The sequence below is a fragment of the Sparus aurata genome, chromosome 16 (assembly GCF_900880675.1).
Source record: "Sparus aurata chromosome 16, fSpaAur1.1, whole genome shotgun sequence".
NCBI lineage: Eukaryota > Metazoa > Chordata > Actinopteri > Spariformes > Sparidae > Sparus > Sparus aurata.
Window position 1 is genome coordinate 22,437,860 of NC_044202.1, and position 27,381 is coordinate 22,465,240.

The 27,381-nt window shown below is 41.8% G+C and overlaps 1 protein-coding gene and 1 long non-coding RNA gene across 2 annotated transcripts; one reads left to right on the forward strand and one right to left on the reverse strand.

Annotated features, from left to right (window-relative positions):
* The first annotated feature begins 513 nt into the window (after positions 1-513).
* On the forward strand, positions 514-26,933 carry apoba (apolipoprotein Ba). The gene is made up of 29 exons (XM_030443196.1): positions 514-617; positions 1,932-1,973; positions 2,867-2,979; positions 3,096-3,241; positions 4,308-4,455; positions 4,539-4,691; positions 5,005-5,129; positions 5,216-5,292; positions 5,408-5,864; positions 5,998-6,142; positions 6,254-6,400; positions 6,521-6,732; positions 7,670-7,865; positions 7,958-8,128; positions 8,288-8,491; positions 8,890-9,057; positions 9,172-9,377; positions 9,469-9,636; positions 9,988-10,118; positions 10,675-10,885; positions 12,120-12,292; positions 12,394-12,569; positions 12,665-12,786; positions 12,946-13,319; positions 15,475-23,022; positions 23,131-23,242; positions 25,054-25,086; positions 25,165-25,351; positions 25,481-26,933. Exons 1-29 carry the CDS (start codon positions 560-562, stop codon positions 26,633-26,635), a joined length of 13,158 nt encoding a protein of 4,385 aa, XP_030299056.1. The 5' UTR covers positions 514-559; the 3' UTR covers positions 26,636-26,933.
* Positions 4,340-8,391, reverse strand: LOC115597367 (uncharacterized). The gene is made up of 4 exons (XR_003987092.1): positions 8,263-8,391; positions 5,205-5,265; positions 4,572-4,748; positions 4,340-4,463 (listed from the first exon to the last, which is right to left on the reverse strand). It is a non-coding gene; the product is annotated as an uncharacterized LOC115597367 (long non-coding RNA).
* Positions 26,934-27,381: the final 448 nt, after the last annotated feature.

Below are 27,381 nucleotides of genomic sequence, written 5' to 3' on the forward strand. Positions count from 1 at the left end.
TGCTTCAAGAAATCATTACTGAGAAAATGAAATGGTAACATAAGAGTGTGGTGCAGGATCGAGCTATGTCTATTTGCTCAGTGGTGACCAATGAACCATCAGTACTGCTCATGTAGTTTGATACGGAGAATCAAAGCAGAATGACATTTGTTTCGCTCGTCTCTAGTCTCTCTATAACCGCAGTGATTCTGTTAATGCCCAAACACAGAGCTGGTCGTTACAGTACCATTGTCTGGCTGATTGAAAGCTGACAAAATAATATAAATCATTTATGCTTAAGTATGGATGATGGTATAGATGGCAACAATATCTCCAGTATCTGTGGTCCTGAGACAGCTATAAAATCCTCATTCACAAACTGATATTTACTCAGCAGAAACCTCCAGTCATGGTTTGAACTTTGGGACTTTGCTCAATGTGTATTCCTCTGGTACTCAGCAGGGCTGGGTTATTGATGGACAGAAGAGAGGGACTTTATAAAAGATGGTAGAGGTCTTGCTTTATTAGTCAAGACTAAGAGGAACAAGAGGAGCACAGAGGAAACCATTTTCTTTAACCCATGATGGGTTATTGCAAGCTGTATCTGTTACTGCTGCTGAGCAGCTACACGTTGGCTCGTAAGTACAAATCTGTGTTCATTCTCACTAACGGGATCTGTCCAAAACTTTAAAAGCATTTTTGACAAGTTATATTTGTGAGGTGGAAACGGTATGAATGCCTTTTTCTCAGTAGACATTTTGTCTTAGTATAACAAGTGGATGTGTTAACCCTGAAACTGAAAATGGAATTCAGCATAATTCATTCAATCACTTACACCTGAGTCAAAGTGTCTTCTGTGGAAAAAACACCTACAGAGGTGTGATGGTTCCAGGGTGCTGCTACTGTTCCAGCTATCATGAGCCAAAATGTGTCAGAGAAAAAGGTCTAATTTAGTTGGTTTAATTAGCGTATCTTTAATCCCACTATTTACTGTTATCGCAGGCCTATACACAAGTTTTGGTTTAAGAACATATAGGGCGTGTTAACATGTACAGATATTTGTTCAGACATGTTTTTATTAAACAGCTCCAGCTGTTCCTCACATTCAGTGGGCGTGTCTCAGCTGTGTCCTCTGATGTTCAATCAGTACGATAAACAGAAAATAAAGGCAAAGGTGAAAAAGAGAAAAGGCAACAAAGATCAGGGCATCCTTGCGTCCACCCTCAGTGAGGTTTGATTTGGCAAAAAAAAACAAAAACATTCTCTTAAAAAAAAAACAAAAAAAAAACGTCAAAATGTATAAATGTATGAATTGCTTTTTATGCTACTTTATTTATTGTGAGGTCAAAATCCTCTTTAACTATGTAGGATCACTAATTATTAATAAGTAATCATCTAAATACACAAAAGAGAAGACGAATTGGATCACATCTAAAAGAAATTAATCATCAGAATCTTTTCTGACCTCTGATCTCTCAGAGCTTTCATATCACACCAGTTTACATCTTAGCGCATCTTAACATCTTAATGTAATAGGTGTTTTATTTTGGTTTCCGTTTTGGCCTTCCAAGGAAAAAGTTTCTGATCATCTTCAAATTTTAAGTCATGTGGCACTTAATTAGCTTTTGTCAGATAATAAGGGAGCTTGTTTTTTCACGGATGTTTGTAATATGCTGTGTATACAGTTGACTGAATATTGTACATAATTCATCAAGTCGTTTGTTGGGTTAGGGTAAGCTGCAACATTAATGCTGGCTCCTGAACTTGAAAATTAACATAAATGTTATGTTGCTCAGTGTGTTTTTCTCTTGCCTTTACAGGGCACATTATGTTATGTTTTTGTTTCAGCACCTGAATAATTTGAAATTATAATGAATGATTATTAATGAATTCTTATAAAGTTCATATTTTGAAGGCATTGTGTATGATTCTTCACTGTCTATGTTTTCCAGAGGGAGACAATGACAATAATGATCAAACTTCAACATGTCTGTGTAAGTTGCTGTCTACACATCAGTTACACAATGCAACGCAACGCAATGCAACGCAACGCAACACAACACAGCATGACACAACACAACGCAACCTTTAAAATCATTGTCTCAGGTTCTAGGTGGCTTCTTTTGCATTAGTAAATCAAAGAATGATGCAAAAGCTTGTATTATACTATTTGAAGGGTTGGTCAGGCCCCAGACTGATGAAATCTCACATAGTGTGGACTTTGTCAGTTCTTCTGAGGGGCTTGATGTGTGTGTACCTGGAAAGAGCGGAGTTTGTCTTTACATAGGGCGAGCAGAGGGGGGCGAGGGGTACATCGTTGCAAACAGACACATTGACCTGCTAACAGATCGATAGCGGTTGTGCTGAACTAATAAACACATGACCTGTTTTCTTGAGATAGCGGCAGGAGCTGATGGACTCTTGCTCCGTGCTCCCTATGATTCACTAACAATAGCTGTAGTTCACTGTAGGAAAATTCAGCTGCCTCCACGTCCAAAGGCCTGCTGCCAAGTGGTGATGTGGAACCTTGACTGTGAACTTCAGATACAGGAGAAATATCACATCAATTTATTGTAGATTCTTCAGAGTGCTTAACTGGCTGATTTTTGAGAGAACATTGAAAAAAAAATACAATTTAAAAACAAACAATGAGTACAAGGTGTTCCTGGCTCGTAATAAGTGAAGTCCAATCATACTGATTTCTTGGTGACTGTCTTATAATAACGTGTAATGACTCATTATTACACTCGTATTTGTCTAAATAGTTGTTTAATATGTCTCGTTACTAATGAGACATATTAAACAACTATTCAGACAAATACGCTTGGTAATGTTTTGAAGTGAAAGAGACTTCATCTAACAATGTGATACCAATATCTTGTTGCAGTGGTATCCAGATTCAAGGCCTATAGGAAATATTTGTACCAGTACAGCACAGAGAGCGTAAACGCTGTGGCGAGCACTGCCAACCAGAGCATCGGCCCGAAAGTCTCTTGTCAGGTAAGAAACTGTTTACATGTCTCCACTTTCTCAGTTCACTTGATAACAGAATGTTCCTATCTGAGCCCCCTCCCTGTCTCCCCACTGACACTGTGTCTGCTGCCACATATCTTTAGGTGGAGATCGAAGTCCCTCAGATGTGCAGATTCATCATGCACACCAGGGACTGTGCTCTCAGCGAGGTGTCGGTCAATGATCCCCAGGACGGACCGTTCTACACGCAGGCCCCCGGCTCTGAGGCCTTCAAGGCCGCAATGGAAAAGTTAGTGCAATACAGTCTTCACATGATCTGAGACACGTGCAGTAACATAAACTCTCTTTTGTGAATTAAGGCAAAAAACTAGTTGGATTACTTTGGTGTCCATGTAGATTAGTGACAAAGCAAACGTTGAAGTGTATGCAGGCTTTTCCAAAGTCTTGTTAGCATCAGACTGAGTCAGGCTAGCTGTTTATTCATATGTCCAGTGTTTGTGCAAGGCTAAGCCAACTAGCTGCTGGCTCCAGCCTCATGTAGAATCAGTAGATATGAGAGTGGAATCCATCTTCTCAGCTTCTGGAAATAAAGTGAAAGTGTATTTCCCAAAACATCAGACTTTCTTTAAATCACTATCTAATACTCATCTTTACTCAGTTGTTTAAAGTAATGATCAATAATGAAAAATTTATATTTTGTTTAAGCAACTGTATCATGTTTTTTAATGTTGTACAAATGCATCATACAGCTGTAAGACCTGCTGTTACCATTCAGTGTGATTTTACACATGGGAGCAGAACGCATTTAATATGTGGCTGTGACAATTTTAATGGGGTTTTGGGATTCTCTTGAAAATGTCATAAGAGAGTAGATGTCATTTCATGTATTCTGGTGCATTTGAACAGGCAGTTATTTTACAATTTCATCCACAGGAAGTTCCCCAGGTCACATATTTGAAGATAATACAAAACTAAAAGTATGTCAATGGATTCAATGACTACTTCATAAAAGCTTTGTGGCACAGGCTCAAAATACATATCTCCTAACATCATAAAATGTAATGGTGGCTCTGCAATTTAAAGATTTAAAGATGCTACAGCACCTCCCTGCCTTTATGTCCTACGACCCATTTCTGTTGGGTTCCCCTCTTCCTTCCTTAGTTTTTCATTTAATTCCTTTTATCTCCCTCTGGTTCAGTTTCATTTGCCGTCTTCTTTTCCTCCTCAGGTTTTTTCGTTCTTCCAATCTGGTATCCTCTCTTAAAATAAATCTGTCTTGCATAAACACAGTGAGAGCATGTCGTTTCATGTTTCGTGCAAAATATAACTCGGCAGTCTGTCTTTTCTTCATCCAGGAACCCTCTGAAGTTCACCGTGGAGGACGCCACCAGTGTCCAGCTTTACCCCGAGACGGACGAGCCAGTCAACATCCTCAACATCAAGAGAGGAATCATTTCAGCGCTCCTGCTGCCTGTCATGGAGGATGAACAGCGCAGCCTCGTGGTTAATATCTCCTCAAAAACAAAGAAAAAGGATATAATGATGATTATAGCCAAAAGTCTCATTTGCTGTTTGTTCCTTTTCAGAGCACAGTCCACGGCCAGTGTTTAACAGCCTACCATGAGAACGCCAGGAAAGACATTGCCACAGATGTGACACTGTCCAGAGATATGTCCCAGTGTGACCAGTTCTATGGCAGGGAACAAGCCAGCAGCCCTCTGGCCCTGCTGCAAAAGCTGGTGAGACACTGTTGCTTCTGTAGCCTCTGAGTGGATACTGTCTTCAGTACCATTTCACTGTGTAAAAGAGATGACATTTAGTTAGCTTCCGAAGGAAATGTCCTCTTTGCCAGACATCATTAGACTCTGATACATGAAAACAGTTTCAGGAAAGGGAAGGTTGGAAATGACCATGGAACCACATGGAAGCCAACACAGAGGAAGCCCTTATCAGACTGTCAGCTATTGGACATAGAGTGGTTTACATTATGTCAGTCATTTTGGTAGATTGGTTGCCAAAACTGATATTGACTTTGTGGATTTCCGTTTCCAGCATTACCCCCTGTCTCAGCTGATTAAAAGCACTCAAGACTGCAACTACCATTTGGATAACAAGGGAAAGCACATCACAACAGCCAAGTGCAGAGAAGAACACTACTTTGTGCCCTTGTCCCATGCGTAAGTCATCATTTGAGTATATATTTGTGTGTGTGTATAAAGTGCACTGTTATGTCTTTTGCATCAGCTTCTAACCTTCCTTGCAGGATCTCTGGACCCCCGTCTGTGGTGACTCAGGAGCTCAGTTTTCAAAGCTCTAGAAGGACCAACAACAGAGTATTTGGTGAGTGATCATTCAAGCATGTCTGCTCCATCTGGTGTGTGGTGTACTCTGTAGTTTTGGTTATCATCTCATACTGGGAAACTCTAAATCCAAGCTCAATCATGTGTATATATAGATGTGGACCGCAGCCAGAGCAGGCCTCTCCACTTTGAAGACCCTGACGATAAAGCTCCAGTCCAGACGAAGGACACTGCTCTGAGAACCATGCGGGACCTCCTGGCTTTGGCAGGATCAGACCAGGGTCAGAAGAGAACTGGCCTTTTCCTTAAGCTGGTGTCCAGCCTGCGGGCCCTGAGAAACGAAACTCTGAGCCAGGCGGTCACTGAGATGTTGGATACGTCAGTCTGGCTCACCTGGCAGGCTTTGCTCCAGTGCGGCACCCCGGAGTGCACCAGTGCCATCCTCCAGGCTACCAGGACCAGTGATGGGGTGTCTTTGGAGGTGGATGCTCTAGTCTACGGGCTGAGTCTACAGGCTAACCCCGATGCTGCACGTGTACGAGACATGCTCAGCATGGCTCAGCGTAAACCTAGCAAGTCAATCATGTATGCGCTAGCCAACACAGTCAAGAAGTGAGTAACATATCATTATGTGTAACGCATGAAACAACCACTATATTCCAGTTGGGTATACTCTGTAACTGATCCAGGTGACCACTAGAGGGAAAGAGCATCTCAATATATCTTCTCTGTCTCTGGTTCATAGGTTCCATAAAGGAGAGGTTACTCCAGTGGTCACAGAGGTGTCAGAGTTCATGCTGACACTCTTAGATGGTGGCATAGGAGCATCACCTGATCCTGAGTCTGATTATCATGTGGAGAATGAAGAGATGGCCTTCCGTGTACTGAGGGTACCGATGACCTTTCAAGCATCCCAATTACTGCATTTCCTTCGATTCTGTAAAGAGTAAGCTCTTGGAATGGAATCTGGCTATAATGAATACTATTTCTTTACCTTCCAGGTTGTTGGTGTCATGGGTCAAGCCATGCAAGCTGTCAGCCCCAGACTGATTGACACCATTCTGTCGTGTGCTCAGGCAAAACACATTTCATTATCAAACCAAAAGGCAGCCATACAGGCCTTTAGGTTGATGGATATCACCAATGAGGTACAATTACTTCATGTACACAGTTGTTACTGTGCCCTTTGTTATATTTACATTGTGGAATCTCCTGCAGTTCTTTCATGGTCGGAGTAACACAGTATTTAACATTTTGGTTGAATACAGATCAGAAAGGTTCTCAGGGAAGTATACCTGGACGCTCAAGACCATGTTGAAAAACGCATAGCAGCCTATCTTATTCTGATGAAGAACCCAGACGATGCCCTGGTTAAAGACATTGTAGACAGGTTGGCGAACATGGAAGACGAGCAGCTCAAGAGCTTTGTGGTCTCCCACCTGAACAACATCCACTCCTCACAGGACCCACAAATCAGTAGGTGAGTAACAGGCCAATAACAGTTGTTCTTACAACGACTTCCAACTGTCTCACCAAGCAGAGAAAACAGTACTGAGTAAGATCACCTCTGACACCCATGCTGGAAAGTGTCCAACATACACCCCCATTCCGGATTTAAAAGGGTCCCATCTTCGCTTCACATATTTGTAACTTAGCTATGTTGAGCCTTAGAAGCTTGAAGCAAAGTTAGCCAGATAGCTGTAGGAGGAGGCTAAGCTAAGAAAATGCAAATAACAACAGCCTAACAACTGCCTAACTGGGCAGGTTTAACAAGAAAATCTTTAACGGAACATGTGGTTGTTTGCAGAAACAACAGTAACTCCTGCCTAATTGTAACTCTAAAGGGAACACACTAGCCTAATGTGCTCTCTTGCTGGCTGCCTTTTAAATTACATATCACACAATATCCCAACATGTATTAGAATTGTTTTAACCCATCTAGCACCAAACCACAGGAAGACTACAGCAGAGCTGGCTTAATATAAAATACTAGCAGCTAGAGAGACTGAGCCAAGGAGTCGGCTAAGATCAAAACTGAGCAAAAAGTAGAGTGAATAATAGTCTTGCTCTTAAAAATGCTAATGTCGTCAAGAGTTCTGGTGGACATGGACGATTTCTTGCTCATGCTTAACTGTTATCATTGTGGTTTTTTTTCCATCTGCCCGAAACTGGCTAAAAATCAATTAAATCGTTCTGATAACATTTGAAGATAAACTCCATAGTTTAATATTTCCCTTTATTACTTTAGATTTCGATTGAAGCCAAATGTACAGTGAGTAATGACGGCATTATGGGTCATGGAAAATGAAGGAACGGAAATCTTTAACACACAGCTGCTTTTTGACTTGAGGACGTAGATATTGTTGTTCCGGCGCTGTGACATCAAACTAAAACATTTGTTATTTTATCTCCTCAAGAGTCAGAGAGTATGTTGACTTGGCCTTGACTGAAGATCTACCTCCCACAAATGGCATGTCACAGAACTACAGAACAGAGACTCCCCTTGGCACAGCAAAGAGCAACATCATCTTCGATGGCTTGAACACATTACCTAAGGAAGTGATGCTGGAAACAACACTTAAGGTTTTTGACTACAACTATGACATCTTTGAGGTACGTCTTTAATAGCATTCCGGTTATATCAGATCAAAACGGACACATTTGCTTCGTGAAAGGTTTTTAAACATTCAATCTCCCCCTTCAAGGTCGGAGTTGAGGGAACAGGATTTCAACCAACAATCGATGCTCTCTTTGGAGAAAGAGGCTTCTTCCCAGACTCCATCTCCAAAGCTATGTACTGGGCAGGTGACCAAGCCCAGATGGTCAGACAGGTTTTGGACAGAATGGCCCCCGATTCAGACAGAATGAGGAGACAGGTGAAATCATTTTTGGACAGATAATGTGCTTGTTTATGCAATAATTAAAAACCCTGCCTCACCAAGTAGGGAAACTACATATTACTTGCTGTAGAAGGTTCATTGCCCATGCATGGTCAGGAACTAATACATACTTCTAATTCTGTTATCTTTTTCCAGGTCCCAGAGGACCTTCTGAAGGATGTCGCAGACAATGTGAGGAAGCTCATGGATGATGTGCGTCGTTCTCAGGCCCCTGAAGCCACTGCCTTTCTTCGACTTCTGGGAAATGAGATAGGATACATGAAGCTTGGGGACATACAACATATGATTGAGACTCTCTCCATGTACTTCCATTTTTACATCAGGATTCTGCCTGCCCAGGTTAGATATAGTTTCCTGACATGAACTTTGCAAGAGAAAAAAAAAAAAACTAGGCAAAAAGGTACAAAAGTTAGCTGCAGGTGTTTGTGTGGTCAGTTTCAGCCAGTCTAACCAGTGAGCTAGTCTGTCCTGTTGGACAGAAGGACTGACTCATGAGAAACATTGCTTCCTCAGCTATAAATCAAACAGTTAAAATTAAAAATGTCATTTGTAAGGAACAACCACAATTTGAAGGTAGCCCCAAAACGATGAGGGCAGTATAACTACTTCCTGCCTTTGACTACACTTTCTGCTGCAGCTATCTTTGGCAGTAGTGGCTAGCTGCTGTTAGCAAGTAGCCTTGTTAGCCGTAGCTCAGTGGGTGTATTCATTCACCCTGTTTAATTTCTCTCCAACAGGCCTTTTTGGCATTGACCTCTAGCACTGAAAATGAAGTCTTTGCCCACTACATCTTCATGGAGAATACCTTTTCTCTACCCACTGCCTCTGGCTTCCCTCTGAAGTTCTCGCTGGCTGGTGTGGTTGCACCTGGTGCCAAAGGAGGCCTAACTTACTCACGTGCTAATGTAAGTAAGCTTTACTTCATCTGAGTTTTCATGTAAAATGAAATTATAATTGTACGCATCAGTTTCCTGTGAATTTCTGTTCACAGCTATGTTGTTGCTTTCTTCCTCTTGCAGACTGAGTTGTCCTTTATGCCTTCAGTTGGGCTGGAATTCATCACCCAACTGGGTGTGCACATTCCAGACTTTGTGGAGGCTGGGCTTGAGATACACACTAACATGTACCACGAGAGCTCCCTCAATGCTAAGGTCACCGTGAGCAAGAACCAGATACGACTGTCCATGCCTGCTCCTAAGTCAAACACTCAGTTGCTCAGCTTTAGGTTAGTGCCACATATGTTACATGACACAAAACAGTGTCATGCTGATCCCTATCACTACTTCTTAACTCTCCTCTCTCTTTTTGAAATTCAGCCACCAGCTGCTGTCTGTCTCCTTTGGTCAAACCAAAACAGCTCCATCCCTGGTAGACGACCAGACTGACTCAGCTGACTGCCAGCCCCTCATCAGTGGTCTGAAATTATGCACAATAGCGCGTTACTTGGACGGGGCTCCATATTACTCCCTGACTGGAGAAACCAGGTAGCAAATCAAACTTGAAACCCAAAAATAGTCCTCTTGATTTGAGTATTTTGATTTAGGAAGTTTCTGTGGAGAGTGGCTACTGCTACACTATCGATACATACTTGCACACTTGTACTTTACATTGATCAATCTACAAGTATGACAGTTACCGTAGACTTTGAATAGTTCACAACTCAAGTTGGCCCGGTTTAGTCTCATTTAGACACTTGCTAGCTACCACCGTTTTCAAGGCATGCATGGTTGATATTTGAATTATCCTTATCCAGCACTCTATTGTTTTAATTTACCCGATAGTTTACAGATTTAACCTTCGTGTCAGATAAAATGAAACCTCTGTTGTTTTCTCAGGTTTGCAGTTGAAATCCAGCCCACGGGAGAGGTTTCAGAGTATACTGCTACCATCACTGATGAAACACTCAGGGAGGGTAAAAAGGGTCGTCATAAAGTTGAGACTCTGAAGCTAACTCTGAAGGCAGAAGGTACTGTTGTAAGATAATGTGTGTCTATGTATGTTTGTGTGCATATAGAAATGTATGGGGCAGCCCCAACTAACAATTTACAATCATTGCCAGTGTTGAGTACCCATGGAAGTAATATGTTCTTTATGAAATGAGGTGGAAAACAGTGTTGTGGAGGTTGGAGTGGTGGCTATTTTACATTCATGCAAGAGCTTATGTTTTGTGACAACTTATAATAATGTTTGCTTTTTAATTAACAACAACTACAGTTTCTCCCTATCTTATCTCAAGGGTTTTGGTCGCCATAACCACCATCTTTCCACCACCTTGACCATTACATTGTAGCCATATGCAGATATTAAATAAAGCAAATTAAAATAATAAAAAAAAAACAAATTAAGGAATAATTGAAAATGTTTGCCACCAGTTTGGGCCAATATTATATCCATGCATCCTTAATGGTATATTAAGTGCAAACATGACAATGATAAGGTCACCTTTCTATATGTATCTTGAAGCCACCAGTTGCCATTGCCCAGAGATAAACATTGACAAGTTCAATTTCTGCCGTTACTAGGTGACGAGTCATCAGAAGTCTCTGCAGCTCTAAAATACAACCGCAATAAGAACATTCTCACCTCTGAGGTCGTCATACCCAACTATGATGTGGAAGCAGGACTCAAGCTGGCTGTGACTGACAGTGATACCAAAGGGAAGAAGATGCGTGGTATCACCATTGATATCAGTAACAAGAACATCCCACAGTTGACTCTCGTTGGACGTACAAGGTGCGTAGTTCTATACACAAATCTTTTGCTTGCTGATGACAGACAACGCTCAAGTTTCAGCTGTGCTGCCTGGTTTCTTGAGATCATTTCTTATTAGCAGGGAATGAGTGGATGAGAAACATCCTGGGAAATGCAAATAATTAAAGGTCCAATATTTTGATGATTTTAAGGTTAATATTTGTCCACAAGAAAATATTGAAATACTTTATTGTTCAAAAAATCCTTTTTTTCTCACATTGTCCTTTGCTGCAGCACTTCTTTTCACTATCTGTCTGATCGCTCTGTTTTAGTCATCACCCGGAAATCGCAAATTTCTCTCGTTAAATCATGCATATTGGTGTTGGACCTCTGTTGAAACTTGCCTGATAAGCTTGAGTTTGAAAGTGGCTTATTTTTTTCGCTTTGGCTCTTTTTCCGAACAGGAATAGCGCACAATAGTGCGCATTCCTAAAGCACGAGATTTTGACTCTGCTCCTGTGGTGACGTTACCACAGGAGGCTACTTGCATAAGCATCAGCTCACAGCCGTCCTCAGCCAGACTTTCTGAGTGAGCACGCCGAATCTGCTTATTTCTCTGTCATTTTCACGCCATACATCGTGACCGCCAGCATTAAAACTCAGGTCTTACATGTAAAACACGAGTGTGAAAAGTAAGAAGGAAAAAAAAAAAAGATTTTACCATTCAGAGACATCCTGCTGTAAACGTGTCTCTTCCACCGTCTCTGCCTCTTCACTCTCACGTTCGGGTTCCGACTCCGTGTCAGAACAAGCTCTATGTTTGATTTAAAAAAAAAAAAAAATGTTCTAATAAGTTTTAAGAATTGATCCAAAGCGATCCAAGAGGGACTGGATATGTAAAAAACCAGGTGATGACTCCTTTAAGGCCTCCGTCCTGAGAAGCCTAGTCTGCTCTGTTTGGTCAACGCTCATCAGGCTGACTAAGCATCGTCCACCTGGACTACTGTTTTTGCAACCACTGCCCTGCTGGGGGCGTTGGCTGTAGACAATAACTGTATAGCTTTACTTTAACAACCTTATAGAAGTCCTAACGACTCATTCAAAGGAACATTGTCTGAATTCTGAACGGGCAGTGCATTTTTCTTTGGACCGAGCATTTTTATACTTTCACAGCAACTGTGCAAGCAACCAGACCTGCTACATCACAACAGACAAGAAATTTTTGGGATCTTTAAACAGAGTTTCTTATCAACCTGCATGTCCTTGTTTTGTGTAGACTTGACATGATGAAGGATGCTATGCTGCAACTTCAGATGATCATTCCCTCTCTGAGAACGGATGCCTCTGTCACTGCCACCCTGAAGAAGGGTGATGATGTGCTCATGGACCTAGAGACAGTTGTCAGCCTCCCTGAAACATCCTACCAACAGAAAGCTGTTCTCAAATATGGTAACTGTCCACCATCAGTCACATCTTCAGCACAGAAGACAGATGTAGAGCATTTATTTATTTGTATGTTTACAGGTGTATTTGGATTTTTCTCTTTACAGATGATGACAAGTTCGAACTGGAACTGAAATCGGATTTGACTTCAGAGATTCAGGAACTGATCCCGAATTTAGAGGATCATCACAGGGAGCTGCAACAGCTCATTGATAATATCCTGGACCAGCAAGTGGCCATGACAGATATGAAATACCGTCACATTGTTACCAAAGGAATTGAGGTGTGTTGGTCGCTGTGTTGGTAACTCTGAGTGCTTTCAAGCTTTGCAATTTTTGTTTTAAGTGAAATGTATTTTATCTTCATGTAACCCTGAAGGCAGGTAATATATGGCTGGACAAACTGACAGCACGCGTCCCCTATCTTGCAAACCTGCGAAGTAAGAGGAGCCTCTCGGATCTCACTTTGCCAGCCCTGCCTGAGAAACTATTTTTACAGTCGTAAGTGCTTGATACAGTGGTTAAGGACATTACTTCCTTTCAAATAATATGGAGCATAAACTGTATCTCAGCAGTTTAGCTATACAAGCTGTGCCTTCCTCTCATTTCCTGTTGATTTATATATATATATATATATTTTTTTTTTTTTTACCTCAACAGGGACAGCCTGTTCCGTTATCAGTTTAACAAGGAAAAAATGGCGATCTCCCTTCCTCTTCCGCTTGGAGGCAAAAAGTCAGAAGAACTGAACTTCCCAACCACTCTGTCTGTTCCTCTTATAGATTTACCAAAATTAGGCCTTTATATCCCCGCCAATAACTATCGACTTCCATCATTCACTATACCGCTTTCATTGGATTTTACGGCCCCCCTTCTTGGTCTCGCCGAAGCATCCAGCAAGATCAACAGCAACTTCTACAGCTGGGAAGGCATTGTTTCAGGGGGCAACAACACTGTTGATGTCCCAAGCTACATTGCACAGTTCAAGACCATGGCTCAGTCACCTTTCAACCTGCTATCATACAAGCTTGAAGGTAAACATCTTTTGAAAACTACATTTCTTTAAGCTTCAATTTGTGATTAAGTTGATTGTTGAGTGTCATTTCCAACTCATCAAATACTGACACTTTGGGTTGGTAGGTCAGGCCAGCCACCAAAGCAGAAGTATTTGGCGAGTTTGGAATGACACCCAACAATAAACAATCTTGCAAATTGGATCTCTGTGTAGCTTCTCTCCTGTGCTTGGTGCCTTTCTTTGCCCATGTGTTTTTTCCGAGGCTGGGCTTGTCTCTCTCATAGAGGGCTGGAGCTCCAGTCTCACAAACACCTGCAGCGAGTTTCATCATTAGCCTCAGCTCAAACACCCCGGGTTGGGTCCTCACTTGCTGCAAGTTTCTTATTGAAAACATCATGTGTGTTGGCGTTGAGCCAAGATCACCAGCATACGCCACCTGCCTCCCAGCCTTGCGCACCTCTAGCCCCTTTCACGCAGAGACGCCTCATTAGCAGTGGTGGTTCGCCAATTCCCCGCCGCTTGTTCACACAGAGCCAAGCAGCTCCGGTTTAAAGACCCACCAGTGTGTAATTCTCACAGAGAGGTTCAAGGTCTTTCCCCTGGTACCCTCCTGTTAATCTTAACATGTACCTGCTGATTGTTTATAATCATATGGATGCTGTTATAATGTGTTGTGATTGACATACTGACTCACCAAAAGTTAGGTCAGGGCGTCAAAGTTATGTTTTTCACTCTGGATTACATAATAATGTAATCGCCATCAGTAAACTGGATGCTGTCTGACTATCTGACTCACAGGGAGGGAGACTTTATTCTGGGGGAAAGTTCACTGCAGTTTCGGTCGGGAGGGCCGACCGGCACAGTGATTTTTTTCAACACAAACACTTTGTGAGTTGACGCTGTTTTTTGGGCAGAAATGTGACAAAGAGTCAGTAGGAGAGGTGGGAGGGCAGATGCTTCCCAGTGTATAACTGCAGTATCTTTTTCATCATATAAGTTGTCAAGGAGAGTTACAGGTACTACGTTGCTGTTGTTTGATCCTGTAACATTGCTCTGTTGGACATTTCTCTTTATTTTGTTGAGTGAAGGACCTGTGTAGTTATCAGACCGTCCGATCAACACGCCCCCCTCTCGTGCACCTTTGAGTATTAAAATAAAATCCTTTAAACTCTCCTTTTATTCTGGTTGTCCACTTTTGGGCTCCAACAAGATTCAGTCGTCACAGAACAATCTGGCCACTATGGACCCAGCAGACCCAAAAAACCTAAAACATGTGGTGAGTGCGCAAGGTATCCTTGTTGCCAGACACGAACAAATTCAGATGATGGATGCCCTCCATGGACTCAGCACCAACGTGAGTCAACTCAGTGCTCAGCTGAACCACATCATGACCCAACTACTCCGCCAGCATCCATGAGTAGCCCAACTGTGACTTTACCTGTGCTGACCTCCTCTCACCCTTCAAGAGAGCCCTTTGTTCCCCCACCTGAACATTACTCCAGTGATCTGGGTGCCTGTGGTCACTTCCTGCTCCAGATGTCTCTAGTATTTGTAACGGACAGCATATCTTATTAATCTTTTGAGTGATAAAGCAGCTCAGTGGGGGACTGCTTGATGGTAGCGTAGATCTGAAATTCTAGACACTTATTCCACGTTTGTCAGTGAGTTATGTAAGTTTTTCGACCATCCAGTTCTTCTATCACCTACCGAATGCCAAAGGGCACCTCTGTCACCAGTCTCACCAGCCTCTGATTGGTCCGAGCAACTCACCAGCTACACTCTGCTTTCATACGAGCAAACCTCCACTTGTTCATGGAACCCCCCACCTCCTCTGCCTGTGCCTGCTAGCCATACCTCTGAGTATTATGATAAAATCCTTTAAACTCTTCTCTTGTTCTGGTTGTCTGCTTTTGGGTCCAACAAAAATTTGTTCATTACAAAGCTCACTGAAAGAATGGGGTATGTTGGTTAAGATATTTTGTATATTACTAATACTTTGTTAAAACATTAATTTTTATTGAAAATAGGCATATTCTGTCCGGAAATAGGAAATTTGGGAGCATATGATTATAAAAAGAGATTTTAATGGAGCATAATGGAGCAGTCAAGCATGTGTTAATCAGAGCTTGTACTATTATTATACTTATATGACATTTCTTTACATCTGTTTCAAGGAACCGGGATGATGACAGGACGAGCTGACGATAATCTCAAGTATCAACTGGAGAGTTCTTTCAGCCATGGCCTCCTTGAAGCCAGCTTCAGTGCCTCTGAAATGTTAAGAGTAACAAACAAATTGCATGCGCAAGCCAATTATAAGATTGACGCCTCCAGCCCGCTGGACCTGCAAGCCTCTCTCCACTACTCTGCTCAGTCAACTTCCACTCCAGATTCCGATGAAGTCTCAGGAGATGGGACCATAGATGGATTGCTTAATATAGGTTCATTCTACACCAATACCTCCTACACCCACAGCTACAACCTGCGGCCACTAGATAGAGAAGGCAGAGGAGAGTCAACTCTATACTTCAACTCACCATTCATCCAAGTTCACAACATGATCGACGGAGTCTATGCAAACTCTGAGTTGAACATTGTGTCCAAAACCAACGCCCAAAACGACATCCTTAGGCACGTAGCAGAGCTCAGGTATAAAGATGCACAACTGATCTTGAAATGCACTGCTGTTGCCACAGCCATGGGTAAATCTCTAAACAACCAAATTGAGCTTGGTATGTCAAGCCAAATGGGACTCCTGAGAATTGAGACAAAGGCAGATGATGACACAAATATGTTATACTCCCTTATAACAGGATCCCTGGATTCAAATGGGCTTGGGGTAAACTCTGAAGCTTCTGTCACCTTAGACACAGGTAGTCGTGGATTGCACAAAGCTTCTGTGATGGTTGGCAGAAATGGTCTTACCACAAGTGGAATTAACGGCATTCAGTGCAGCCCTGTAACAGTGGAGAATATATTCAATGGTGCCATAGACATCAACGGAGCAACCCTGTCCTCTAGCACCAAAGCAATGGCTGAGGAGAGCAGAGGAGAGCTGAACATCGAGAGTAAAATCACGGCTGCTGAAGCTTCTTTGCATGGTGACCTCAAGGGCCATGCATACGATGCAACCACAAAAAACAACATGAATATTGTACTGAACCGAAGGGCTCTGACCTTTTCTGGCGATACCATGGGAAAACTGAATCAGATGAATACAGAAAATAGCCACACTCTGACCCTTACTCTGTGGACCCTAGCCCTCCGCTCCAAGACCAATAACTTCATCTGTGATGATATGCATTACAAGCAAGACACCAAGGTTGATATGAAGCCATTTGTTATGTCATTTGATATGACAAATGCCTTAAGGTTTTATGATGTCAGTTTGAACAGCGAAGGTCACGTGAAGCTGAAGCCTATTAAGGTGGATCTAAGTGGAAGTATGATGGGAACTTATAAAGAAGAAAACAACATGAAAAATACCTTTGAACTCACCTACGAGGATATGGCTGGTACAATGAAATACGGCACATCTGGGAATTTAATGGATGCCCAGCTAAGTCACAACTGTGACTTTGAGTTTGCTGGACTTTCCTCCAAGTCAAACTGTGAAACACGAATAAATTCTGAGCCTCTACGATTTGACAGCACCATTCGTACCATGGCTCTGCCTTTCAGCCTCACTGTTGATGCCCTTGTCAACAGCGATGGAGAAATGAATCTAAAAGGGAGGCACACTGGACAGCTATACAGCAAATTGTTGGTTAAAGTTGAGCCCCTAGCTCTTGCTTACTCACATGACAGCAGGGTATCAACCACGCATATGATTTCAAGTGGGGAGTCTTCCACTAATTTAGACAACAAATGTGAAGGTCTTCTTACACCAAATGACCAAGCTCTGACCTGGAAAGTAAAATCTAAACTAAATGACCATGCTTATAACCAGGACATTAGTATGTACAATCATCCTGAGAATACTGGATTTGAGTTTTCAGGAGTAATGTTAACAGACATTTTAGGCAAATTAGGCAGAAACAAGAGATCCCAACCAGAAATGCAAGAATACAGTATGGCTGGTGTCCTCAAGTACGATAAGAACAGTGACTGCCATATAATTGAGATCCCATTAATTGAGAGCTTTCCTGCTGCTTTTGAGCAGCTCAAGAACACACTTGAACAAGCCTTGGAATCACTTCAACAGTTCATCAACAATTTAGATATTAATCAGTTAATCAACGATCTTAGAGCTAAGTTAGACCTGCTACCTATTCAAGTGAGTGATTTAATGCGAGAAATTGACTTGGAGAACAAAGTGAATCAAGTAAAAGCAAAACTTGATTATTTGATTAACAACTTTTCTGTAACAATGGATGACTTAGAGGATGCAATGAAGAACTTGATGGCCAACTTGGAAAAAACGGTGATGGACGTTGCCACCAAAATTAGAGACCTAATACTGACAGTCAGCGACTATATCAAGGATGGACACCTTGCTGACAGGATAACAAATATACTTTCACAAATTGAAAGTCAGATTCTGGCCTTTGATAAGAAGTATGGAATCAAGCAGTCACTCATCAAAGCACTTAATGTCGTTGAGGACATCATCAGACAAGTTGATTTCCAGAAGCTCACAGAGAGCAGTGCTGCATGGCTGCAAGCGCTCGATTCTGAATATTTAATCTTGGAAAAAATCAAAGACAAACTCTCTGAAATGAAACAGTTCGTTGAGAACTTGGATATCAGCATGTTTTGCCAAGATGTAAAGGATTACCTTCTCTCAATTGATTTGGCTATGTATGTTGAGCAGCTGTCATATACAATCCCTTCTTCAGAGATAAAGAAAGTGATTGAATCCATGAGAGAGGTTATTGTAAACTGGATTGACGAATATGAAATCCCCAACAAATTCAATACAGTATACTTCTACATAAGGGATCTACTTTTAAAATACAATCTTTATGACAAATTCAAAGAATTAATGGATCAGGTAGTTATTCTCATCGATGAATTCAAAATTGTTGAGACTGTACAGTCAATGGTTGATGCTCTGAAATCTATTAACTTTGAGTTTGCTTATGATAAAATTATGCAGTTTCTGGGCGATCTGAAAAGTAAACTCAGCGCATTTGACTTTAAGAAAAGCATTGATTACCTTAATCAACAAATTTCTTCAATGCTTAAGTCAATGAAGGAATTTGACTACAGTGCATTTGTTGATGAAACCAACAAGAAGATTGCGGAAATTACAAACTATATCAATGAACAGATTAAAACATATGAGATTGTGCAAAAAATTGAGGCAGTTAGGGAATTTTTCAGAGAGATCCAAAATTCTATCTTCACATATCTGGAGGAACTGAAAAACACAAAGGTGGCTGATGCTCTAAAGAAATTGAAAAAAGTGATTGACACTACATTTTACAATGACATCAAGATGAAAATGAAGGATATCCTTGAGGACATGAGACAAAGAATCCTTGACATGGATATCAGAGATGAAATTTACATCTACCTACAAAGAGCAAGTGATTCCTACAGCAATATAGTTGCCTACATTTCCGTGCAGTTCAACCAACTGATAGAGAAGATCAAAAAAGTGGCCAAGGACAGCGAGATCATCAGTGAGATGACGCAAGCTATAGATGGAGTTCTTGAAGCACTGAAAAGAGCTGAGATCAAAGTTCCCACTTTTACCATACCTTTCACTGACCTTGCCATTCCAGCATTTACAATCAACCTGAACAAACTGCAGGAGATCAGCATCCCAGCTCAATTTTCAGTCCCTGAGTTCACCATCCTCAACACCTACAGGATTCCTGCCTTTACCATAGATTTTGAGGAGATCAAAGCAAAAATAGTTGCAATCATAGAGGACATCAAAGAATTTGAGATCCAAACACCTGACCCTGAGGAGATCTTTGGTGACTTAAAAGTTCTCTACCTATCTGAACTACCAGATCTCACCTTCCCAGAGATAAGGCTTTCAGAAATAACATTTGCCGCCATCACCATCCCCACATTAAATCTGAAGGATTTTGAAATAACAATGCTTCCAATCCCAGAGATCAAATTGCCTGAAGTTCCCACTGATATTTGCATCCCAGTTTTTGGCAAACTCCATGGAGAATTTAGACTGAACTCCCCACAGTATACTCTTGTAACTACAGGGAAGATTGAGAACTCAACATCCACACCAAAAAACCCACAGTTTACAGCAACTATTACTTCTAATGCCAGATCACCATTTGAGCCTCTTGAATACACCTTTGAAGCCACTGCTCAATTGGAGGCTCCAAGAATGAAGAAGTTGCTATTCACAGAAATGGCAAAACTGACACATATGGCTTTTTCCGTTGATCACGAAGGATCCTTGACACTCACTGGCAATTCTGCTGAGGCTTCTGCTAAGACTGCTATCAAGGCCAACACCCAAATGTACACGGCAGCCTTGATCAACAATATGGCCCTTACATTGAATAGTGGAATATCTGCAGCCATAGACACAACCTATGACCACAACTTAGAGATCCCATCAATTGAAACATCAAGTCAGGCATCAATGAAACAGAATGTAGCAGTCACAGTGGAATCTGGCAGAATTACTGTGACAGGTGAAACAACTGGTAATGGAAAGTGGTCAATTCAAGACTATTCTGATGAAGGTACACACATAAGCAACACAGAATTCAGCATCAATTTTGGAACTGCCAGGTTAACTTTTGCAGGAGAAACAGTGTGTAAGGCCTTGATCTCGAAGCAAACACTGACTGTTGAATCAGTGATCTTAAGCCATATCGCTGTCGAAGGGAGAAGTGAAACTGAAATTCCATCTTACAAGAAGAGTGTTATGGTTTTAAAAGGAGAGGCTCATGTTGGGGACTTGAAAGTTGAACTGACAGCTTCTCATGATGCTGAGTTCACTGGAAATCTAATTGGATCCATGGCCAACTCATTGGAATTCAAGGTCCATCCATTTGAAATTGTGCTCAATGTTACGAATAAAGTAAACTCAAGGGTTTTGTTACCCCTGAAACTCACTGGTAAGGTGGATCTCCAGCATGACTATGGTGTTATACTTAATTCTGACAGGCAGAGTGCTTATTGCTCTGCTTTGGCAAGATTCAACCAGTACAAGTACAATCATGACTTTGCAGCAGAAAACAATGGAATGGAGATCTTCTTTCACTCATCAGCTAATGGAGAGGCTAATCTAGACTTTTTGACTGTTCCTCTGTCTATCCCAGAAATAACCATACCATATCTTGAAATTACAATACCTGAGGTCAGAGACCTCTCTTTATGGGAACATGCTGGATTTAAAACGTTTCTTATATCTCCTCAACAGTCATTTGACATGAACCTGAAGCTTCATTACTACAAGAATCCTGATGTACACAGCTTTGATTTGCACCTTGAGCCAATCTACAATGCAATCAGTGACAATGCCATCATCATCCAGGCTCAATTTGAACAATGTAGAGATAAAGTAGTGGCACTTCTGAAGAATTCGTACAACGAAGCAAAGTCACAGTATATCAAACATAAAACTGACACTTCTAGCCTGCCGCCTCGAATCTTCACTGTCCCTGGATACAACATACCAGTGTTAAACATTAAGGTTTCTGCTTTCAGGGCTGAGATGCCGGCGTTCAGCTACTTTGTTCCCAAGGAGGTCAGCACACCAAGCTTTAAAGTTCCAGCATTAGGTTTCTCTGTACCATCCTATACCCTTGTGCTACCATCGTTGACATTGCCTGTCATTCATGTTCCCGAAACATTAAGTGAAATACAGTTGCCCATGTTCACACTACCTGCCATTCAGAACAACATTGTGATTCCAGCCATGGGTAACATAACTTATGACTTTTCCTTCAAATCCAATGTGATCACCTTAAATGCTAACGCTGGCCTTTACAACCAGTCTGACATCATTGCTCGGTTTGGCGCTTCCTCAACATCTGTGTTTGACATATTGAATGGAAAAATCGATGGCACAACCAGTTTGACAAGGAAGAGAGGAATAAAACTGGCCACCACAGTATCCCTGGAGCATTACAATGTGGAAGCAAACCACGAATGTGCTGTTAGTCTTACCAAAAGGAGTATGGAAGCGTCTGTAGCCAACATGGCAAAAATCAATCTACCCTTCCTCAATCTAGAATTAAATCAGGAACTTACTGGAAATACCAGGACCAAGCCAAATGTTGTCTCCAAGAAAACACTGAAATACATGTTTAACATTCCTCTGATTGAGTCTGTTGGCAAGGGACACCTGGATATGAACTGGGCCCTGGAAGCACTTTCCTCGTACGTGTCACTGGAGACCAATACACAAGGAAAGTCAGACATAACGATAATGGACAGCTGTAACTTTGCTGGTGATCTAGAAAACGTGGTGACATTCTATCTGAATGCTAATGGCCTGCGTTCCACTGTCAGAACTGCCTTAAACTCAAACATTGACAAACAGGAGAAACAGAAACGAAGCTCAAACAACAACATCATCCAATTTGACCTGAACAAAAGCTTGGCTCTTGAGGTCTCCTTGCGACGTTTGTTTGCATCAGTAGATTACACAAGCAATAACAATATTGCTTTTGCATCTTTCAATACAAATGGTAAACAAATTGTTAAAGGAGAATTAGATTTTGTTCCTTTAACAACCTTCACGACTACTTTGAACATTGATGCAAGTCAGCCAAGTAGTTTGGGTCATGCTGGACTCATTCAAAACATCAACCTTTCCATCAGCTCAGCAAAGCAGTCTTTCACCTGGAGTGGCAAGGAACAGCTGGCATCTTTCATCCATGCTTGTGATTTACTCGTGTCCAATGACGAATCCGAAGTACGCATGGACTTGACCGAGTCAGTGGAAGGCCACCTAGCTTTCTTGAAGTCGGTTAAGCTTCCTGTATATCAGAGGACCCTCTGGGATGTGCTAAAGTTTGATCAGGCCACAAGTATGGACGACTTACAATTCCTTAACATCTCCTCCAGCATTGTATACACAAAGACCATGGATGGCCAGGATTATACAATACCATCCAGACTTTTTGACTCTGGTGCCACTTTTAGCATCCCTGAGATTAGCATTGCATTGCCCTCTTGGGTGAAAGAAATTCCAGATTCCATCAGGAACATAGACATGCGCTTTGAAAACCCTGATATCCCTGATCATATCACTTTTCCTCCCGTAATCTCAGTTCCAGCCTTTGATGTGCCATTTACAAACTTGCACCTGGATCCCTTTACAATTGATCCTAAGAATCTTCACGTTCCTAAGGTGATCACCACCACAGCCTTTGAAATCTTGCTGCCTGGCATGCCAATAATGTCAGTGCCCAGTTACGATATTGAAACAGAGTATCTGCAGGGGAAAATGTCATTCCTTTCATTCAAGATGCCCCAGTATGAAATTGCAGTGTCATCTTTCACATTCATCAGTCTTGATGAAATCACAAGTCAGTTTTTAAACTTTGAACTTCCAACCATTGTCATTCCTGAGCAAAAAATTGAGATCCCTGAAATTGCCCTACATCTGCCTTCAAGTGTGTTCATCCCAGCTTTTGGAGCCCTGAGTGCCACTTTGAAAGTTTCCTCCCCTATTTATAATGTGTCAACAACTGCTGACCTGGAGAAAAAGGACTCGGCCCTCGTAACGTCACTGAATTCCATCTGTACCTCAACTATGATATTCTTGGAATATGACCTTTCTGGTAAGACTGGCACAAACTCAACTTTATTTGATATAACAACATTTTGTAAATGACTAGATCTAGGACATTGCAAGTTATTTAATATGCATTTTGCTTATGTTCCCTCAGCCAGTGCAACCTTTGAATTTGATAATGGAGTAATCAGTTTAAATGGGAAGTGCAACTTGATTCATAATGATGTAACTGTCAACTGGCAACATGCTTTGGCACAAAACCTGAGGTAAGTGTGAAGAGAATATTTTGTCTTTATTTAATTGATTCATTTTGTTATTCTATTCTTTTGATATCAATATGGCAGAACCTTTCTGCAATACAAATACAAAAATTAAGTTTTTTGTGAAAATACTTACATAGCCGACATAATGAGGCATTTTTTATCTCATAACTCTGTTTGTCAGATATTTTTACCTTTCATAACTATCTTATCAATTTGACCAAGTTAGCTGACTTACTAACTAGGTCAAATCGGATGGCTATCCAATTTCAAAAAAGCTAAGAGTCAACGCATCCGATAAGCATTATATGGAATCAGATGTGTTCTATCCAGATATTGTAAGATGTAAAAGCATCTGTCTCTGCAAGACAAAAGCTACAGTATCCTCCTCCTGAGTGCCATTATAACAGTAAGCTGCGTGTTGCCTCCAATGATGTTGGCTATGGAAGTTAATAGAAGTAGAGCAGGTGTCCCATTTACAGAGGCTGCCTCCTCGACACAACTGCTCAGCTTTCATATCTGATCTCATCCCATTTCCTCTCACATCCCACATCTCTCTAAGCTGTTCTATCTAATAAGGCCATAAATAAAGTCCAAAATATTGTTAATTATAAAAAAGTAAAACTCTTGGCCAAGGCTTGCGGGGTAAGCAAGCTTTCAGGACTGCTCTGGGGAAGAACTGAATCTAGGGCTCTATCTTAACGATCTGAAACGCAAGTATCAAACGCAAAGCAAGTAGCTTTGTGGGCGGATCTCAGGCGCTGTTGCTATTATGCCGGCGGGATAAATGACTCTTGCGCCCGACGCAAATCTAAAATGGGTTGGTCTGAAGTAGCTACATTACTCATAGGTGTGGTTTGGGCGTAACGTGCAATAAACCAATCAGAGCGTCATCTCACATTCCCTTTAAAAGCAGGCGCGCTTGTTCCATGGCGGATTGCTATCATAATGGCGAATTTGCCAGGCGAATTTGCCAGGCGCACGGCAGTAGCGGTTCACAGCCGAGGAGACTGACGTTCTGGTCAGGGCCGTAAGACCGAGAAGTGGCATCGTATGGGGATGGGAGAAATCCATCCAAATTAGTTTTGGTTAAACGGGCGTGGGAGGAAATTGCCACAATCATTTCTACGGCTGGCCCCAGGACATTGCACCGGTCCTCGGGAGCAGTGCGCACGGGCAGAGCAGTGCGCAACGGCCAGCTGATGAGGGAGCAGCGCAAACACCAAGGTGCAGAGGATCCAGACCCACTACACGACGTGGCAGCACTGTCAGACCGGACCGCACTGTCCGGGATGCGGCAAGGTATTAATGCCCGTCTTGACCGGGCGGTGATGTTGCTGCGGCCTCTCAGGCGCATTGCCTCAAGTCTCCAAACGCACCACCTGCTCCTGTTGTGCCCCTTCCTCCTCCTCCCACTCATCTCCGTCCACCCGCTCCACTAGGAGCACATCGCGCATTGCCACTCCTGGACACTCACGGCTAAGGCGGGTGCGTCGCATATCAGAGGGAAAAATAATTAGTTCTTCTGTTTAAATCTTTTCAACTTTTTTTTGTTTGGTTTGCAAAAATGGGAACTGCTTCCTTGTAGATGAGAGAAGCAAAGTGTATGCACGTTGAGCACACGCTACATTATGGCCAAGCATGCGCCCTTAAAATAGGAATTATACAAGCGCCAGAGTACAAAGTCAATTGCGCTTAGTTCAAGATAGAGCCCTAGGAGCTCTAATTGGTGTTGTTACGCGCTGGTGTATGTGTGCTTGGTTGAGCAAGATAATGGACTTCCTGTAACATAGTACTTGATTTTGTTTCTTTCTCAGGATGAAGCGCCAAACCCCAGTGACTGATACAGTGTAAGTTTTCATACCCAAAGCCTGCTTTACTGCATACTTGAAAAGCTCTCTACTAACAACAGTTTTTCCATTTCAAAGGGGATCTCGTCATACTCTTAATGTTGACATAACCAGCCCAACATTTTTCGATGTAATCTTCCGCTTTGCTTCCCGCAAAGACGGCATCACTGCATCTATGTCTTCCCCGTCATCTGGGTTCATTGGATTGCAAATTCAGCGGAGGTCTGCATCACAGTTGTATGGAAAACTGTTCAGTCGCTACCTGGTAAGACTCTTTTATGTGCATAATTGTCGACAGCAACACATTCTTAAATCTACATTAGGACTGATGCTATACATGCAACTTGACACTGTTCTAACCACTATTCTTCCAAATGTCTTCCCTCAACTTCAGTCTACTCCTGAAAGGGATACTGATGTTTTCACTGCCAAAGCCACACTTAGAAACTCTGAGAAGTTGATCTTACAGACGTCATGGAATTGGGACTTCCTCCATGACGTGACTGAGGGGACCAAGGACAGGATTCCTGCTATGACCGATGCTGTGCTCAAGTTCATTAACAAGTATCACACAGCCCACTTTGGCTTTGATCTCAACCGTGGTGGCATGAAGCTGAAAAACAGTGTTTCCAATCTTATAGAGAGGGCCTATCATGAAGTTCCTATGTCACTGCCAGATCCAATCAAATACATGTATCCAGGCATGTACAGAAGGGCTTCTGACACCTTGATGTCCATGAGAATGCAGACTGTTATAGACAGGTTGGCTCACGAGTCTAGACTAATCCTGAGTTACACTGAAGAGAAGATTAATGCCTTGTTAGATGCAGTCAGACAGTTTTTTATGGACAGAGAGTTTACAGTGCCCGGTTTTGAAGAGAAGCTCTCAATCGTGGAGATGTTCAAGCGAGCTCATTCGTCCGTATCAGTAGCCACTAACAGGGCGCCTGAAAGGTTTATCAGCCTCATGAAGGAGAAATCTAATAACATCATGGAAATGGAGTTTACCATTCCTGGAATTGATATGACCATTAATGGAAATGAGATCATGGATAAACTGAAGTCCTCTACGAGATTTGTTTCTGATCAGCTAGGACTTTCAGTGCTCAGCTTATTCAATGTGCTTCGCATGACAGTTGATTACCTTGTCAAGGTGATTACTGAGAAAGGTGATGGGATCATCACCTACCTACAAGATAGAAACATGGAAATTGCTCCACAGGTTGATGCCATCCATGCAGAAGTTATGCAACACATCGAGGAGGCAAAGACATCATTGGCTGAATATAAAGACCTTACAAAACGGAATATTCAAGTGGCATATAATGCTTTAAACATGGAGCGTGTAAATGATGATACCAAGGAGCTTTTCAGTATTTTTCAATCACACTTCTATGGAGGACTTAATGGGGCTTTAGATCTGATGAGAATTACTTCCGAGAGCACAGAACCGTATATTAAAGTGAGCAATAGAAAGATGGACATTGAAATTCCTTTACCCTTCCATTGGAAGTCTTTTAACGAATGGCCGAAGCACTCCTGGCACTGAATCATGCCACTCTCAATGAAGTGGTTTCATTGTGGCTGACCAAATTGCCTGTCTGTGTGAAAAAAAGATTACTTTTTGTTTAAAGAAAAAAGAAACTTGTTAAATGTTGTATAAACTTCATTGAAGTTGAAAGAAGTAACTCTGATGTGAGATTTCTTTGAATCTTACGATTTATATAACTGTGTCCTATCGATATTTTGCATGTAAGTTAGATGTTGGTGTTGAAACTATACTGAATGTAATTTCTTGTGTTTGTCATACTGCCACAACATTTTCTAATTAAAATAATTAACCAGAAGCCTTTGGGTATCTTTCATACCTGCATTATTACTAGCTAAGGTGGTCTTTATAATAGTGGTGAGACATTGATTGACACATAATTTCATATAAATGAGATCTTATAATATCCTAATGACTCATTCCTTTGCAGTTGCTAATTTTAAGTTTTTTCCGATTGCTCTAGAAGCCTTTCAAAGAGATGGGTGTCGCCAGGGGGTTTCAAACTATTTTCATAAATGGAAGTGAAAAATATTTTAGAAAGGAGCTCAGAGGTAGCAATCCCAATCCAATCCTTATTTCCCAGTGTCGGACACTAATAAAGTGAAATTAGAGGAAGGGGGGTCTTCTCCTAAAGTTTGTCTGAGTGTCACTGATTGTACACAATACACAAGAACATAAAAGTACTTCATTAGCTGTCATGCACACTAGAATTAAGGCAACTGCTCCCTCACAGGATCCAGGTTCAC

Coding starts and splice junctions, on each gene's coding strand:
- apoba (XM_030443196.1), top strand. CDS start 560: ATGATGGGTTATTGCAAGCTGTATCTGTTACTGCTGCTGAGCAGCTAC. Junction 10,886..12,119: donor ACTCTCGTTGGACGTACAAG/GTGCGTAGTTCT, acceptor TGTTTTGTGTAG/ACTTGACATGATGAAGGATG. Junction 12,293..12,393: donor GAAAGCTGTTCTCAAATATG/GTAACTGTCCAC, acceptor TTCTCTTTACAG/ATGATGACAAGTTCGAACTG.